Source organism: Diabrotica virgifera, chromosome 7 (assembly GCF_917563875.1).
Source record: "Diabrotica virgifera virgifera chromosome 7, PGI_DIABVI_V3a".
NCBI classification, from domain to species: Eukaryota; Metazoa; Arthropoda; class Insecta; order Coleoptera; family Chrysomelidae; genus Diabrotica; species Diabrotica virgifera.
Window position 1 is genome coordinate 101027283 of NC_065449.1, and position 20482 is coordinate 101047764.

The following is a 20482-nucleotide window of genomic DNA, read 5'->3' on the forward strand; positions in this document are numbered from 1 at the left end:
AAACGAATGTTTAGGAAGCCTTCGTAAAAGAACATTATTAGACCAGAGAAATTAGCAAATAAATGGCCTCTTTCGTGACATCCGTTGATACAGGTACATACATATCTAAGAACTGCTTTGGGTAAATTTGGTGACAACAATATCCAATATAAAAATTATGCAAAAGATCAAACTTACTTTTTAACTTATAAATAATATACATATAAACAATTAAAAATCGCTATTTGATTTTAAATATTAAAGGTGGAGACCGGTATGCAATATGGAAAGGTGATACAATTTAAATGAAGAAGCATAGGAAATTCTTTAAAATGAGTGTTTGAAAAGTTATATTTGTTAATTTGTTGTTTAGTTATTCGGAAAATAGCTTCAAAAGGTCAATTTTTTGAAAATGATTAATAACTTTTCTAAAAATACACAAAAAACTTTAACTTCGCGTGAGTATAGGAACAATAGCACAAGTATTCAGCTGTTGAAATTTCAAGAAGTTTCACTTAATAGTTATTGCAAAATTGAAATTGTTTATCCCAAAAGCTTTTATCTACGGCGTTATTGTGCGTAAACTATTAGGTCTACATAAATTCTGAAGACATCAAATCAAAGAAAAAGGCTCATTTTATCAAATTAGATTTTCTTGATTAAAAAGTTTATAAAAAATGTAAAATAATTTTGAAAAGGTAGTGTTATTTTAAGCTTATAAACAATTAAAATAACTCAGACGCATTAACATGTACAAAGTTAATTTTTTTTCAAAAATGAATAACCACTTTCACTTTCGTTGCAAAACGAAAATACAGCCGCATCATATTCTAGTCCAATCAGAACGTGCACGAAGCACCTCTACTGGTTTCGAAACTTATTAATCTCTCATCAGGAGGCACAGATTTATGCTGCTCTCTCTGATCCAACCAAAACAAACCCCGGCGTGCAGTCACTGATTGCAACGAACGAAATGGCATAGATGCCCTAGCGGCAACTGCTACAACAAGACTAAGATTTCACTCTAATGGCATATAAAACAACGTAATGTTACTCTAAATCCCACCAGACTGAAAGAAATGGGAACCTTCTCTGGTTACACCTCCGAGGCTTCTACAATTTGCAAGCCACACGGATGCTGAGACTAAGGAAGTTGTTTTGGTTAGATCAGAGAGAGCAGCATATGTGCCTCCTGATGAGAGACTAATAATTTTCGAAACCGGTAGAGGTGCTTGCTGTACTCTCTGATTGGACTAGAATATGATGCGGCTGTATTTGCGTTTTGCAACGAAATTGAAAATGGTTATTCATTTTTGATTTACATGTTTACTCTGATTGGAGTACTAAGCCTCTAAATTGTAGAAGCCTCGGAGGTGTAACCAGAGAAGGTTTCCATTTCTTTCAGTCTGGTGGGATGTAGAGTAACATTACGTTCTTTTATATGCCATTAGAGTGAAATCTTAGTCTTTTAATTTTTTTTATTCGTCATGTTGGTATTCTTTACAAACTGAAAAAAATATATAATACCCTACGACCCTTAAAACCCGAGTTGGCCACTTGTTTTCAAAAATTCACCGGGGCTTTGTTTATATACATTAGAAAATTCGAAAAGCAATATTTAAACGACTGAAAGATAATGTTTATATAAAAAAATCAACGATTCTAGTAAAAATGAGCCATCCATGATGCGCCAAAAGTGAAGGGTTTAAAAGTAAAGCGATTCTTATCCTCTTGATGTATTATCAAAAACTTAATTCACAACTAAACATTTACAAAAGGCACAACACCTCCGGTTATAATCAACGAAAATTGATTTCTTTTTGAAGTGAATACTTCTTATCGCTTGGTATGGAAATTTGACGCCAAATACTAAATTCGTATCTGGCCTTATTCAAAAATCGTGACGCGCGTGGTAAGCTTGATGTATACCGCAATATACATATCTAACACTTATTTTAACTTTCATAGTAAACCTGATCCTGAATTTTCTACTGTTTGACTGGTTTCAGGGTGATTTCAACTATAGATCCCGAATTGTAAATAACTAACTGGGTTAGGTCGTTTCAGCCCTAAAGGGGTGATTTATTAAGTTTTTCTTAAATAAAGTGCGACACAAGTTTTTATGGTACAACTAAATATAGATTCCAAATTTTCTATCTTTGGCTGGCTTCTTTCTCGGGGTTGATTTGTTCTGTTTTTTTTAATCTAGTGCGAAACATGTTTTTATACTAAAACTAAATTATGTAGATTCCGAATTTTAAATTCGTGGGGTGGTTTGGCGGTATTTACTGGGTTTGGAGTCATTTCAACCCTAAAGGGGTAGATTTATCCAGTTTTTCCAAAAAATAAAGTGCGATACGTATTTTTATGGTAAAACTAAGTATAGATTCCGAATTTTATATTATTGGTTCGGTTCAGGGTGGTTTCGTCCCTTTGGGAATGATCTGTTCTGTTTTTTTAATCTAGTGCCAAACATGCTTTTATACTATTCCGAATTTTAAATTAGTGGGGTGGTTTGGCGGTATTTGCTGGGTTTTAGTTCAATAAACTATACACCTCCGAGGCTTCTAAGAGAAGATTCCCATTGTTTTCAATCTGGTGGGATGTAGAGTAATATTTTTAATATTGTTTTTTATGTGCTATTAGATTAAAAACTTAGTCTTTTGCTAGCAGTTGCCGCTAGGGCATCCCTGCCATTTCGTTCGTTGCAATCCGTAACTGCACGCCGGGTTTTGTCCTGGTTGGGTCAGAGAGAGCAGCATATGTGCCTCCTGATGAGAGACTAATAAGTTTCGAAACCGGTAGAGGTGCTTGCTGCACTCTCTGATTGAACATATAATGCGGCTGTAGTTTCGTGTTGCAACGAAATTGAAAATGGTTATTTATTTTTTTTTTAATATGAATTTGTATGTGCAGTAAAATAAAAAGTAAAAACGTCTCAAACTTAGTTTTTATAATATTGTGAAGTAAAAAATAACATCTTGTATGTATCACTGGTGTTACCGGATGCTTATGCCCATCGAGCAACATAAATCCCTCGATCCAGAAGTCCTCTGGCAGGATTATGTTGCTCTCCAGGCGTAATCATCTTAATAACACCCTTGGTGCATAAATAACTATTATGTGAAATTGATCAATCGCGTGATTGATTATTACGTCCACTCGAGTGTTAGATTTACATCTAACATTATAAGTTTTGGAATATTTAATATAGAAATAAAATACAGTGTCGTTTTTTTTTGTTTTTCAATATTTTATTGAAGAAACATAAACTACGTCCGCAAAATAAACATAAGTTTCGTATTTTGACCTTTAAAAGTAACCATTACATAATAGACCATGGGCCCATATTTAAAAAAAATTATGATTAAGCATCTCTTTCATGGGACTTCGTTTATTCAGTTATTCATGTTGAGTTGGACAACTTTTCTAATACGGACAATTTTTGGGAGGGGTGCGTTTGGGAGGGAGGCAAAAAAAATTGAAGTAAAAAAGTAACCCAAGATAAAGAAATAAATCAAAATATATCAGGATATTCGTCTTCTTACATAAAGCAGTCCTGACATAAAACTAGTTTTTCTCGTATGTTTCTTAGGCGGTGGTCTTAATACACGCTGTGTCCAGCCTACGGCATCTATTAGATACCACCAGCTAAGTCAGTGGTCACTACAATTCACCCCGTAATTTGAATTTGTTTTAGAATTACTCTTATTTAACTGTATTCGGTTGTAAGATAATTTTTGTCCTTCAAAGTTTACTAAAAGTAACGAAAATTAACAATTTTCCTACGGCGTGGCGCTGCACTCAGCCTACAGCGTCTACTGGAGATCACAGCCTAACAAATAGGCTTGGGGCGTACATCTCACTGGTAATTTGTAAATCTATTTTTTTGCATTGGTCAAAAAGAGCATCTAGGTTTTCGCTGAGTACCAATTCGTTCCTCTTTGGCGCTGTTGGCGCTCGTTCTGTTGGAGATTCTTCACGACCAAGAATATTTCGAAAATGAATAACCATTTTCAATTTCGTTGCAACACGACACTACAGCCGCATCATCATTCCAGTTCAATCAGAGAGTGCAGCAAGCACCTCTACCGGTTTCGAAACTTATTAGTCTCTCATCAGGAGGCACATATTGCTGCTCTCTCTGACCCAACTAGGACAAACCCCGGCATTCAGTCACGGATTGCAACGAACGAAATGGCAAGGATGCCCTAGCGGCAACTGCTATCAAAAAACTAAGTTTCCAATCTAATAGCACATAAAACAACATCCAAAAATGTCATTCTACATCCTACCAGACTGAAAACAATGGGAACCTTCTCTGGTAACACCTCCGAGGCTTCTACAATTTGCAAGCCATAACGGATGCTGAGACTAAGGAAGATGAGGGAATTTTACAATTTATAATTCACGTCCCATCTGCTCAGCGCGGTAAAGTTCCAACGAGAATGGTTCCCTTCGTACTCCAATGGGAGTAAACACAAATCAAAAATGAATAACCATTTTCAATTTCGTTGCAACACGAAACTACAGCCGCATCATTATTCCAGTTCAATCAGAGAGTGCAGCAAGCACCTCTACCGGTTTCGAAACTTATTAGTCTCTCATCAGGAGGCACATATGCTGCTCTCTCTGACCCAACTAGGACAAATCCCGGCGTGCGGTCACGGATTGCAACGAACGAAATGGTATGGATGCCCTAGCGACAACTGCTATCAAAAAACCAAGTTTTCAATCTAATAGCACATAAAACAACATCCAAAAATGTCATTCTACATCCTACCAGACTGAAAACAATGGGAACCTTCTCTGGTAACACCTCCGAGGCTTCTACAATTTGCAAGCCATAACGCTAGGGCATCGATGCCATTTCGTTCGTTGCAATCCGTGACTGCACGCCGGGGTTTGTCCTAGTTGGGTCAGAGAGAGCATCATATGTGCCTCCTGATGAGAGACTAATCAGTTTCGAAACCGGTAGAGGTGCTTGCTGCACTCTCTGAGTGAACTGGAATGATGATGCGGCTGTAGTTTCGTGTTGCAACGAAATTGAAAATGGTTATTCATTTTTGATTTGTGTTTACTCCCATTGGAGTACGAAGGGAACCATTCTCGTTGGAATTTTACCGTGCTGAGCAGATGGGACGTGAATTATAAATTGTAAAATTTCCTCATCTTCCTTAGTCTCAGCATCCGTTATGGCTTGCAAATTGTAGAAGCCTCGGAGGTGTTACCAGAGAAGGTTTCCATTGTTTTCAGTCTGGTAGGATGTAGAATGACATTTTTGGATGTTGTTGTATGTGCTATTAGATTGAAAACTTAGTTTTTTTAAGAATATTTCGATTTTTTGCGTCAAGGAGATTGAAAAAAGTGGAAGAGACACATAAATAGTAAGATCTACAAATGTTATGTTAAATAACAACTTAATTTAATTGGGTACAGAAGTATTTTTCGCCATGCTTGTGACTGTGCCCAGGCCCGCCGAGTACATTTTACCGGGACCCGGCGAGATAAGGGGCCCGACGTCGACCAGACCAAAGACGTAATTTTTCCCGATTTTTTTGCTCTTCACTTTATGTGCATAATGCGTTTAATTATTACTCTGCTATATTTAATCTGACCTTTACCTCTATTTTGAAATATATTTTATTGTTTTATTCTAAAAACGGCGGAAGAAGCCCGCAATATTATTTGATGATTTGCCTGGATCTAATAGTGACACGACTGATAATTTTGAGCCTGATGAAATATTTCGCTGTGAAATATGTAATATTGACATATCCCACATAACAATGATGTTCGCATCATGCTCTAAGCATATCCTACCAACATTCGTCGAAGTATATCCTTTTTAGTATACGCGTAGTACAAGCATAGCATGTACCATAAAAACATTCTAAATTTCATGTTCTTTGCATGTGCTTCAAAGAATATTCTTGCACCGAATATACTGAGCACATTCGTGTACGTAGTGTCTCGGAATGTTCGTGAAAGTTTATTCTTAGAATACACCTTAATCGAATATTCTTAGTATATGCGTAAGTATATGCAAAAGTAACTGCTTAACACATATTTGTATATACGTTTAAAATATCTTAAAAATGATATACTGTATGTACCTATAGGAAGAAGAATGTTAGCTTATAGATTATCAACTTCGTTAAATAATTAATAAAGTTTAGGTATTTTGGTTGGTACTACTGAACTATCTAATTCATTTTTTTAAACCGTTTTAATCGTATGGTAAAAAAGTTTAAAACTTAATTCTATTGAAGAAAAATGAGAAATTCTCGTTTCGTTTTCAATTGAAATGAATATACCATTTTGATTTGAGTTTATACCATGAGTATTTTTACGTATAATTTTATTTTTAAGTACATTGTACATTACATCCAGGTAAGCTTTAGGTCCACAACCAAACAACGTGAAACGGGAATCCGGAAACGGCCATTCATTGTCATTCTGACCCTTGCATTGCATATTATACCTGCACAGGGGAAGGGGGTAGGTAACAAGGGCAAAATATGAAAATAGTTTCCAGTACAGTTAGGCATTTGTGTCTACGCTGTTAGGACGAAGCGAAGACGAAGTATTTCTAGCTACAAGGACTAAAACATTTTTAAGAACATACATAAATAACTTTTTTATTTTGTTTGCGGGCAGCTTGAAAATAATAAATTCATATTGGTACTTCAATATTTCCTAAATACCTAGTAAGTAAAAGTATGTATATAGATACCTATAAATGTTAGTAATTTACATACATATTATTATACTTATATTTGGCTATTATATAATATATGAGCAGCATTTTTATTTTGATGTGCACATAATAACTAAATATATTACTTATATTTTATATACCTACTTACCCATATAATATTTATTATACATAGGTACCTAGCTATATAACTAACTAAAGTTTATATATTTTATACTTACTTTTACGTAATATTGTAGAATGTAATAACTACATTCTTATATGCAATTAGAATATGTAAATATAATATATTAGTAGAACCTAGGATGAGATTGGGTGATGTTGAAAACATACTTCTGAGAAATATAGTATATCCTTGGAATATTCTTCCCATATACTAAAAATATGTGCGATAGTACATTCTAATTATATAAAGAGAAGGTTTGATCACCTCCTTAGAACTTTCTAAAAAATATGTTCTTGGTATATACTGAAAAGAAGTGCGGTAGTACATTCTAAGTATATACATAGAACGTTTAAGTACTGTAATGTAGTATATACTCAGTATCTGCTCTGCACATTCGCAATGGTAATTACGCATATTCTCAGTATATACTTTTTCTGAAAAGTATGTTCCATGAATCTACTAAGAACATGAAATTGTTATGTGGGATATTGTATAATAAGCAATTTAACCAGAAGATTTAATTTAACCTATTTAACATTTTATGGACATTCTGAGACGAAGATGACGATGTTTTCTAAAGAAGACATCAGTGAAGAATTGATACATCAATTTTTTCATTTAAGACAGATAGAGGTACAAGGATAATATTGGTGAATCTCAACTTTCTCCACTAAAACTTAATAACATTAAACATCTCAAATTGGAATCATTATTTCCTAACATCGTTATTGTATTAAGAATAATATTTTGCACATTACCGGTGACAGTCGATGAAAAGGAAATATCCTATAGTTTTCTTTCTCGAATAAAAAATGCTATGATATCTACAATGAAACAGCATCCGTTGACTTGCCTAGCAACTTTGTGTATTAAGGATGATGTGGTAAAATCATTCGATTTTTCAAAAATTATAGACATCTTTGCCAATCAAAAAACTCGGAAAGCACCTATATTATAAAAATTTTCACTATTATAAAAATTAAAATTTAATACAATATAGATTTGAAATGTTTTTTATTATTTATTATTAATAAAAATTAAAAACAATTTTTTTCGCCCTTCACTTTTTCCCGAAGGCCCACTCTTCACTCCTTACCGGGTTCCGCTCATCCCTCTCGGCGGCCCTGACTGAGCCAACGGATTAAAAACTGTAAGGCTGTAGGGTCCTGTTCTCACATTGCCGCAATTATTTTTATTATCTTACCAATGCAACGTATAAGTCAAAAATTATTAGACCAGCAAAAATACTTTCAGACTTATTTATCATATCCTGATACTGATCGCGTAATAAACGAAGATAAATAATGATGAACACTAAGACTATTATTGTAATGTAAGTTTGAACATTTTTTTACTATTTTGTAGTTTTGCAATTTTATGAAATTCTATTATTATTAATAAATATTGAAAAAAAGGGCTAATATATGAAATTAAATATAATATATTTATAAATAATATATTAAATATATAAATATTAATTTATTCAATCAATTATAATATTTAAATTATAATAGCCACACGAATAAAAGGGAGGGGGAACAAAAATCGTAATAAATTGTCATATATAGCCCGGGAACAGTCACGCTCTATTCTGTCACGTAAGCAATCGCGTGTTAGATTAACAATACGAATTTAAATATGAATTAAAAAAATATTTTATAATATTTTTATTTATTTGTTATTTTAAAAATATTTATTTCTAACAATTTTAAAGCTGATTGGTTCTCACCAAAGCCATAAATTCCACAAAAAAAGAATGTGTGTGTACTTTGTACGCACGTAAGAAGTTATACTTCTATTATATGATTTAAACGAAATTAATATACTTTTTATTTATATTTTGTTTAAATATTAAACTAATTTATACTTACTACTTCTCAAACATTTTTATTAGAACAGTGCCAAAAATTAAAATAATAAAAGAATAAAACACACACAAACACATTAAACAAGCCACAAAATTTGTGGCTTAATTTGTGACAATTTAATTTGTGACAAAATCATTTAATGATGTCTGAACATTAATTGTCGAAATTTTTTTTAACTAAATACGTATTTTCTGAAAATACAATTATATAATAAATATACTTAAAATCATAAAATGTATTAAAAAAAACAAAAAAGAAAGTTTCTATTGGGACTCGAACCAGCGCTGATAAGAGCGGTTGGTATTGGAATTCATTCGCCTTCTCCGCTTAGCCACAGACACTATGTGTCATTATTTACGAAGATCGACTAACTAAACGGATTAAACTTGTGATATTTTGATATTTTGAAAATTGATCAAATTATTTTAATTTTGAATTGAAATGATTTAGAATTGAAAAAATACAACAAAACATAGAGTAAAAAACAATATATTAGGTGAATATTGATAGAAATTTTGATGGTAATCAAATTATATAAATAAAAGTATTACATACTATGTATTTTGGCAGATCAAATAGGTAGGTTTATACCCATGATACATTAACAATTATTACGTACCTGTTGCTTTTAAAAACTATTTAAAAGTCACTACAATATTATAAACTTTTTTGTTTCTGTCCTCACAACAATAAAACTAATATATTATACATTTGTTTACCTTTACCTTTACCTCCAAACCACAGCTGCCATATCATTTGAACATTCAATCAGAACAAAGTTATAATGCGCATGCGCCGGGCTGATAGGTTTTAACATATAAAAAAATCACCCTCTATCGCCGGTAAAGAAGTATAACTTCAAAAATACCTACGCATTACTACAATCTTCCTTTCGAGGCACCTACGAGTGGAAAGTTATGTTGCAAAATTTTTCATTAAGTTATCACGGAAAAGGATAAAATGTTAGATTTTTTTTAACAGCGCGACTACCCCGGGGTAGATGAGGGTATGTGCTTAAAATATGGGAAAAATATTTAAAAATAATCTTTGTTGTATTTTAAGCATGTTTTGATCTGAAAATGGCAAACCTGATCTTGTCATTAGTAATAACAAAAGTTTATGTGCTAACAACATGAATGGAACACCAAAAAATGGGTATTTTCGAATTTTGAGAATTTTTTGGGGAGAAAATGGCAAATCTAACCCCGCTATTCAAAACACACAAAAAATAATATTTCGAAGTTTGCCAAAAATTGCCTACTTAACCTAAATAATTTTTTGAAAAATTCAAACATTTTCGTGAGCTCAATTTTAATCCAAAATATCTGAAAAAAATCAGTGTTATTTTGGGAATAACAATGTATGTTTATAAATTGTATCAGATTTTTTAACGTAAAGAATCCTTAAGAAAGGAAATTTCGCATAAAAGACAGCTGGGGCCACCTATGAAGCCAAAAATTTGGCTAAAGATGTTTTTAAATGTGTACTTCAGAGTGTCCAATTCGAAATAAGTTGAGTGCAGATTTTACCATCTTATCCCGCTGCTGGGTGTTCCGAAAAAACCAAAGTTTAAAAATATCGATCTCCGCGGCTGTTTTCTGATGATGGGTAGCCTATAAACCTCCTTAATTTCAAATTTCAGCCCAAAATGTTAACCCTAACCCTTGTCCCCGGCCCTCCAAAAAAAATTTTTAATTAAGTTAAAGATTTTTAATTATTTTTATTCTATAATTTTCAACTTTTAACTTTTATTTTACGTAATATATAGGGTGTCCCAAAAGTAGTGGAACGGTCGAATATTTCGCGAACTAAACATCGGATCGAAAAACTGAAAAATACGTGCAACCCTCTGAATCGAAAACAAGCAAAACCATCATTTATTATTTTATTTCCTTTACTCGGATTTGAGTACTGAAAGTTCCTCTGCTGTCCGTTTTTCCTAGACGAATGAAAGCGAAATGTGATCGTTTCCCTTTCGTTTTCTATATTCGTCGTCTGCTGTCTTATTAATTGAAAAAGTCGCAGATTAAGGGTGTACCAGTAAGAACTTTCAACACGAAAAATCTCAGTTTTAAAATACTATTTACCATTTTTAATTCTTATTAAATTGGTGGATTCTGCATCTGAGATTCTTCAATTTGTTAGTAGATGTCGCTGTATCGCGTCTGATGGGAAATTTGAATTATTTTTCAGATTCCCTTTAAAATGATGTAGAGCTGTTTTTCGGTCCAGAGGTAGGCACACTAACGAAAGCTACTGAGGACGCCTGAAATGGTAGAAACAGCCTGTCTAGCTGGTGTGCAACCCTCTGAATCGAAAACAAGCAAAACCATCATTTATTATTAATTTATTATTATATTATGAAAAATACGTATTCAATCATTTTCAAAAATCTATCCAATGACACCAAACACCAACCCCCACTACACCCCTTGGAGGTGGGGTGGGGGGTAACTTTAAAATCTCAAATGGAAACCCCTAGTTTTTCTTGCAGATTTGGATTCGTTACGTAAAAGTAAGCAACTTTTATTCAAGACATTTTTTCGAACTGTGGATAGATGGCGCTATAATTGGGAAAAACCATTTATCCTGATACCATAGGTAAATTATAGAAACGGTCTAATATCTCGAGAAGTACACTTCCAAATGAGAAAACAAAAAACAGGTTTTTAACATTTTTCGAAAACCTATCGATAAACACCAAAAATGACCCTCCAACCCACCCCCTGGAGACGGGGTGGGGGTAAATTTAAAATCTTAAATAGCAACTCCCACTTTTTATTGCAGATTCGAATTCGTCATGAAAAATTAAGCAACATTTATTCGAAACATTTTTTAAAATTGCTGATAGATGGCGCTAATAAATCGTATTTTTCCAATTAAAGCGCCATCTATCAACAATTCTAAGAAATGTTTTAAATAAATGTTGCTTAATTTTTTATGACGAATCCGAATCTGTAATAAAAAGTGGGGGTTGCTATTTAAGATTTTAAAGTTACCCCCCACCCCACATCCAGGGGGTGGGTTGGAGGATCATGTTTAGTGTTATTCGATAGGTTTTCTAAAAATATTAAAAATCTTTTTTTTTTGGTTTCTCATTTAGAAGTGTATTTCTCGAGATATCAGACCGTTTCTATAATTTACCTATGGTATCAGGATAAATCGTTTTTCTCAATTATAGCGCCATCTATCCACAGTTCGAAAAAATGTCTTGAATAAAAGTTGCTTACTTTTACGTAAAGAATCTAAATCTGCAAGAAAAACTAGGGGTTTCTATTTGAGATTTTAAAGTTACCCTCCACCCCACCTCCAGGGGGTGTAGTGGGGGTTGGTGTTTGGTGCCATTGGATAGATTTTTGAAAATGATTGAACACATATTTTTCAGTTTTTCGATCCGATGTTTAGTTCGCGAAATATTCGACCGTTCCACTATTTTTGGGACACCCTGTATGTTCAGAAAAAAATCATAGGCCATGATACTTATTTTTCAGGTTTATTAGTCTTTCTCAAGTTATCTTAAGTACACATTTAAAAACACATTTTTTAACTGATTAGGTATACATTTGAATATAAGGAATGCACAAAGCTGTTACAAATTTATTTAAATGGAAAATAGTAGGCGGAAAACTCCAGTCTGAGCATGAGAGGAGAACGAAGACTAGCTTTAAACCAACGAACTTTGCTGATGAATGATGTTGCTGAGAGAGGTGTAAAATTGATGCAAGATATTACTCCCTCACAAAAGATTAAAAAAGCAAGAAAAGTGTGTTACAAGTAGTAGAAAACCACAGAAAGTAATTTAGCGACTTCAAAAAGGCAACTTTTTTTTATTTGGCATGGTACCTTTGATTTTGCAATCAGAGAATATAATGTGCGGTGTGTGTGTGTGTGTTGAGTAAATGTCTTGTTACTTAGTAAAATGGACTTCATTGTCTTTACAAAGAGGTGCTAATTGTATACGAACGCCTGCGGTCCCTCCGGTGAGTACCGATCACACAAGGATGGAAAGGCAACTTTCATTAATCTTTGTAACTGCTTTGTGTTCATTTATATTCAAATGTATAATAAGTTACAATAATTTTTTAACGAGAATTATTTTCATAGTTAGGTACTCAAGATATCTTGAAAAAGGCCAATAAACGTGAAAAATGAGTAATATTTTTGATATTTTAATCCCCATTTTAAACTTATCATCATGGTCTATGATTTTTTTTCTAAACATATGTATATGTAAAATCAGTGCCGTTTTATCCATTGGGCGCTTGGAGCGGGCACCTAGGGGCCCGGGCCTCGGAGGGGCCTGTAGGGACCCTTTTTTTATTAGTAACAAATTAAAGTCCGCTAATAATCGAGGATCATATTTTTTAAATAGAGAAAAAGACTACGAAATGCGTGTGATTTCGATATGGTCTGATTTTAATACTGATAAATAAGAACTGTGACAACTTTTAAACCAAAGAGCGATTCCTTGGAAAATTGTAAAAATGTATGAAGCTGGAGACAAAGCTTATTATAGAAGATTAAATGAAAGCAAATCTTATAGAGTAAAACCCAATGGCGGCAAAGAGAAGTGTTAAAGCTGTTTTTTGGGTTTACTGTAAAGTGACCGAAATCATTAAACCGAAAGCAGTAGACCGAACTCATTAGACCAAAAAGCCCTTTACCGAAACCTCACTAGACCGAAACAGTAGGAGACCGAAAAGCATTAGGTACATAATACAGGGTGCTCAAACAGGATTCTAATCTGAGCAAGGGTAAAATCAACCTACCTTCACCCTGCATCCCGGCTTAGGACTGGCAGCACAAAGTACTGGCGAGTTTAGAGGTTGTTTTTTGCTTTTATTTACCTTCACTAATTTGTTTAACTAACGGATGAAAATTATTTCATATCAGACTGTACAGAGTAACAATTTACACAGTATATATATAAAATAATACAAAAAAATACAATAAACAAAAAGAGAGGTATTCAAAATCTTAGCATAATTTACTGCAATATTTTTTAATTTATGTGCCATTTTAGTCTAATGCTGTTCGGCCTAGTGAGGTTTCGGTAAAGTGCTTTTCGGTCCAATGAGTTCGGTCTACTGCTTTCGGTCTAATGATTTCGGTCTAATTGTCGTGTACCATTTATTGTTACCCGTGCAAATTATTTTCAATTGAAAAAAATTGTTTAACTGATTTTGGATATATTTTACCCACTGGAAATATTTGAACAGCTTACTCAAATCTCACAAAGAAAGTAAATTTCATCTGAACTCTATCGTTACATTAATAACAAGATCATCAGTTGGAGTTAAATGGATCATCAGTTAAATTGGAGTTGATAAAAAAATAGACGCTGGCTTGAAAGAGCAAGTAGAACGCGAAGCTGACTATTGAGACCTAAAGGTCCTAAGAATAGTTGTTGTCACCATTAAATTACTTGCTCCTCAAGGACTAGCTTTTCGTTGATCCCATGACAATTTAACGAGTCGTCATAAGGGAAATTAATTAAGTTGTCTTGTATACTTTGCTTTTGACAACTTCTTAGCTCAGCATTTACAGCGGAATGCGAATAAAGAAAAAGGTTCAGTTAGCTATCTGTCTGACGAAACTTGCAATGACTTCCTGGAAGCGATGAAAACAAAACATGTAGAAACTTTTTACGCTGTAAATGCTTTACTTAAAAACTACATATCCATCAAACATATATTTCCAGTTAAGCAATAATAGAGACAAAAACACAGCAGTTAGAAGTGATGCCAAGGCACTGCATAATAAAACGGATCTTTGAGACAGGTTAACTTGGATACTCTATTGACACTGATTTGGGCAAGGATTTTAAAACGAGTGAATGCAACAAGCAAAACGTTAGAAACTGTGGACTTGAACCTGTCAATTGGAGTAGAATTAATGGCATTTGAGCTTTTCTGGTAATGTAAGAAATAAATTAAACGAAATTGACCTAGAAGCCAAAAATAATTTTTTTGTGAAGGCAATAATCTCAAACGTATTCTATGTAATTGGCCTTCAAAAAACAAATAAAAAAAACATTTTTCGATGAAGCAGTTGAAAGTGAAACAATTTTAAAGGGGCAAGATATATTCAGAATTGAAGTACCTATTTAATATTATATGCCAGAATATTTCTCAAGATCTTTTAAAGAGAATATAATGCTACAAGGATGTTACATCAGCTGTTAGATGTTATTTTATATATATATATATATATATATATATATATATATATATATATATATGTATAAATTTATATATATATACATATATATATATATATATATATATTATATATATATATATATATATAATAAATAAGCAAAAAATAAATAAGCAAAATCATTGGCTAATACTCGTAAAGTGAATGTGAATTTAGTTGGAAATATATAAAATGATGAAGGGTCATCATTCCATACATTTCTGTGCAACTATATACACCGGTGTTTCGGCCTATTTGGGCTTCGTCAGTATAGTGTAGCAAGTTAAAAAAGTTGTTTGTTAACTTGTAAAAGGATTACTACAGGAGCAAGGTTACCAATTTTGGTCAGGTTGTTAAAAGACCCGCAGTCGCAAGGCTACAACTAACATTGCCAAGGAGGTAAAGCTACCTGAGGAAATGAAAAGCCATAACATTATTAAATAAAATGATGTTGGATAATCGAGTACAAATATAAAAATAAATAAGCAAAATCATTGGCTAATACTCGTAAAGTGAATGTGAATTTAGTTGGAAATATATAAAATGATGAAGGGTCATCATTCCATACATTTCTGTGCAACTATATACACCGGTGTTTCATCATTTTATATATTTCCAACTAAATTCACATTCACTTTACGAGTATTAGCCAATGATTTTGCTTATTTATTTTTATATTTGTACTCGATTATCCAACATCATTTTATTTAATAATGTTATGGCTTTTCATTTCCTCAGGTAGCTTTACCTCCTTGGCAATGTTAGTTGTAGCCTTGCGACTGCGGGTCTTCTAACAACCTGACCAAAATTGGTAACCTTGCTCCTGTAGTAATCCTTTTACAAGTTAACAAACAACTTTTTTAACTTGCTACACTATACTGACGAAGCCCAAATAGGCCGAAACACCGGTGTATATAGTTGCACAGAAATGTATGGAATGATGACCCTTCATCATTTTATATATTTCCAACTAAATTCACATTCACTTTACGAGTATTAGCCAATGATTTTGCTTATTTATTTTTATATTTGTACTCGATTATCCAACATCATTATATATATATATATATATATATATATATATATATATATATATATACAAATATTATCTTAATTGACTTATTAGGAAATACGAATTTCACTATTTTTGGGTATAGAAGTCAAACTGGGGCCTTAAAGTACACTATTATCCAATATTCAAGCTTTCGGAAATGTTTATTTCCTTTCTCAAGAATTTCTACAATGCAATAAGATAAAATTTAGAAAATATGTATGAAAGAATAAAAAATATTCATGAGTAACTTACCTGTTAAACATTTAAAAAAAACATAGAAACAATAAAAATTCTTCAGAAAACATTTTAGAAAAGATTAAAAAAATTAAAAAAGATTAAAAAATATTAAAAAATTGATTAATTTTGAAATTCAAAATTAATCAATTTTTTAATCTTTTCTAAAATGTTTTCTGAAGAATTTTTATTGTTTCTATGTTTTTTTTTAAATGTTTAACAGCCGTTTTAGTAATAGTATTTTTAATTATGTATTGTAATCAACATTCTTTTATAATCTAAATTCTGGTAAGTTACTCATTAATATTTTTTATTCTTTCATGCATATTTTCTAAATTTTATCTTATTGCATTGTAGAAATTCTTGAGAAAGGAAATAAACATTTCCGAAAGCTTGAATATTGGATAATAGTGTACTTTAAGGCCCCAGTTTGACTTCTATACCCAAAAATAGTGAAATTCGTATATATATATATATATATATATATATATATATATATATATATATATATAAACAAATGAAATAGAGAATGCGGAAAAATCCCCTTACGAACAATTCACACATCCACTACTTCGGGCTGGGAAAAATTTTTTGAATGGAATCGAAGATCCAAACACCAGCTCTTAGAAATGTGTTTCGCATCTTTATTCTTTTTAAAGTCAAAAAACCGCTTGCCTGACGCATTAGAAATTGGTATCGTCAAATAAACGTGCAGTAAAGTTAAAAATTGGCGAAAGTTGCCTTTTCATTCTGGATGACACCAAATGTTCAAATGTTTATCCAAATTTTGGCATAACGTTATAAAATGAATAATTTCAGTATGCAAGTTCTCTTTGGTTTAATTAACATCAGCAATATAAAAAATATTCCTAGCATAAAATATTAATTCACTTTTTGACTTCTTCTTTATTTAGCATAAAATAACATCTGATACCTACACCCGAGAGGGTAGAAGGTCTAAAGATTATATATATATATATATATATATATATATATATATATATATATATATATATATATATATATATATATATATATATATATATAAGAAGACAATGAGTCTTTGCTGACAGTAATTATATAAATTTGGTTATTGGGTTATGTAGCAAATGAAAAAGTGTACTCTTTTAAATTTCTTTAATCCGAGCTTTCGGTTAAGATTTTAACCATCATCAGGGTGCTACAAAGATATTTTTGGTGTAAGATAATATGAAAACATGTATAAAATTTTGTACTTACAAACTTATTGAGGATATTTCAAATATGGTGTAACTAAAATGAGAATCAAACTTAACATGGTCATGTAAATGCTTCAATGGAAAAACGTAAAATAAAGTAGTAATTTAGTAAAATAAAAGTTAATTAATTTAGCACAACTTCAAAATCAATAAAAGATAAAATGACATTTAGACATGACATGACATTATTTGAAATATCTTACAAAAATTTTTAATATAGATGAACAATTTATTGAAGGACCAATAGGGTCAATGATAAGAATTGAAATATTTTTAATTTTTATAAAATATTGAGGGATATCACTATAGAGGGATCGCAGTGTTATATATTAAATCACATATAATCCCATTTTAATTCTTGCAAACTTTTGTTCGTAGTAATTTTGAGTGGCGTTAATAAGAATTGGATTTATTTTCAATTTACCCATTCTATCCATAGTTGGGAGGTCGGTACACTGTCATATGCTTTTTCCAAATCTATTGAAGCTATATGGTTTCTTTATTTCTCTGCACTAGTTTTTCCATTGCAAATTTTAATGAAAAATATCCATATTGGAGCGTCCGGCCCTATATCCCGCTTGTTCTTCGGGTTTTTTGTCTTTAATATCATTTTCTATTAGGTTTCGTGATTTCAATTCTTATCATTGACCCTATTGGTCCTTCAATAAATTGTTCATCTATATTAAAAATTTTTGTAAGATATTTCAAATAATGTCATGTCATGTCTAAATGTCATTTTATCTTTTATTGATTTTGAAGTTGTGATAAATTAATTAACTTTTATTTTACTAAATTACTACTTTATTTTACGTTTTTCCATTGAAGCATTTACATGACCATGTTAAGTTTGATTCTCATTTTAGTTACACCATATTTGAAATATCCTCAATAAGTTTGTAAGTACAAAATTTTATACATGTTTTCATATTATCTTACACCAAAAATATCTTTGTAGCACCCTGATGATGGTTAAAATCTTAACCGAAAGCTCGGATTAAAGAAATTTAAAAGAGTACACTTTTTCATTTGCTACATAACCCAATAACCAAATTTATATAATTACTGTCAGCAAAGACTCATTGTCTTCTTATATATATATATATATATATATATATATATATATATATATATATATATATATATATATATATAAATATATATAATCTATATATAATCTTTAGACCTTCTACCCTCTCGGGTGTAGGTATCAGATGTTATTTTATGCTAAATAAAGAAGAAGTCAAAAAGTGAATTAATATTTTATGCTAGGAATATTGTTTATATTGTTGATGTTAATTAAACCAAAGAGAACTTGCATACTGAAATTATTCATTTTATAACGTTATGCCAAAATTTGGATAAACATTTGAACATTTGGTGTCATCCAGAATGAAAAGGCAACTTTCGCCAATTTTTAACTTTACTGCACGTTTATTTGACGATACCAATTTCTAATGCGTCAGGCAAGCGGTTTTTTGACTTTAAAAAGAATAAAGATAATTATATTGAAGGTCAAAGGGTCAAGAAAACCTAGACGCATTATTACTATCGTATTATAAAAAATGAAGAAGTGGAGCAACTGAATTTTAATAGTATTAATAAGGCAGTTTGCTAATGCATAGTCATGAAAAAAAGTGAGCTAATTTTTGTGTTATATATTTTTTAAAATGTTTTTTTTTGTTTGTCATGTGTTGTTCTGTATAATTTTCTGTTTTTTTTTAAATATTTTTAAATGTATTTTTTGGAATATTTTTTACGTTTGCTATTTTTCTCGTTTGTTTTAAAAATCTTTTTTTAAATTATTAAAAATGTATGGCTTTTACAATAAACGTTTATAGTTAATGCATGTTTTTTTGTTAAAAAAATTGACAACGAATAGCAATGAAGGGGGTCCCTAAATCTCTAGTGCCCAGGGCCCGAAGTTATGTTAAACCGGCACTGTGTAAAATAAAAGGTACAACTAAGTTTACTTGTTTGTTTACTTACAATAATTATAGATTAAAAATCTTTGAAAACCAAAAAAATATTTTTTGGGGGGCTTGGGACAAGGGTTAGGGTTAACATTTTGGGCTGAAATTTGACATTAAGGGGTTTATAGACTACCTATCACAAAAAAACAGCTGGAGAGATCGACATTTTTAAACAGTGGTTTTTTCGGAACACCCTGCCTATAGCCAATTTACTGAAACCTTGTAAACCATGATTATTAATTATATAAAAAGGTTACATTCCTATCGTATCTATTTTAATGGCCATTAATTTAATATTATCACAATATTGATAAACACACAACCCCACCTATATAATATATCACGCAATTTATAAAACATGTATCTAACAACTCCTTTTTATTTCAGCAAACTCCCGAGCAGCAAGTGCAAAATTTCTCATAATGCGCAATTTCTAAAGACGCAAAGCTGCGTTTGAACTAAATTTAGACGAATTGAGAAAAGAAGATAGATAGTTAAATCATCAAGTCACTGCGATCGATAGTGAATTATGTGAAGGAAGAGTGCGTTAAAAAAGTTGTAGATATGACGTGGAAAAGGTTCAATAAATATTTTAATGATTACTGCGAACATTCTAGTATTATTGGATGCAATTATGTGGCAGAGAAACGGTCTAGGACTGAACGGTAAGTAGGTTTAGTCCTTGTTGTGAGGCTTCTTCCGTATGAGAAATTTTCTGATTCATGTCCAAAAAGACCCTCTTTAAATATACCACAGCTATTTCTCAGTCGGAATTATTATTTTTATTATTAGTTGGTTTGATTTAGAGTGAGCATGAGACATGACAGTTCAAATAAAACACTTTATGTAATGTCAACAGAAATTTAAGTCTCTTTTTACATACAAATAATATATTAATTTTGATTTCAATAGTTTATAAGAACAAAAGTAAGTAAATAAACCAGAACCAGCTGTTTCCTTCACATAAATATCAAAAAAACTTGTTATTTTAGTCCCCTTTTTAGACCCATTTAACCCAACCTAAATTGTACCTTGTTTCTTCTTTTTTCTCCCATAA

The 20482-nt window shown here is 31.7% G+C and overlaps 1 protein-coding gene across 2 annotated transcripts in view; it reads left to right on the plus strand.

Moving 5' to 3' along the window:
* Positions 1 to 20482, plus strand: part of LOC114336265 (pickpocket protein 28) — a 353651-nt gene that overhangs the window by 15376 nt on the left and 317793 nt on the right. For both annotated transcript variants that reach the window (XM_050657304.1, XM_028286595.2), the window contains exon 2: positions 19813 to 20090. In XM_050657304.1, coding sequence (XP_050513261.1) covers positions 19990 to 20090 — 101 coding nt within the window. In that variant the 5' untranslated portion in view covers positions 19813 to 19989. The remainder of the gene's footprint in view (positions 1 to 19812; positions 20091 to 20482) is intronic.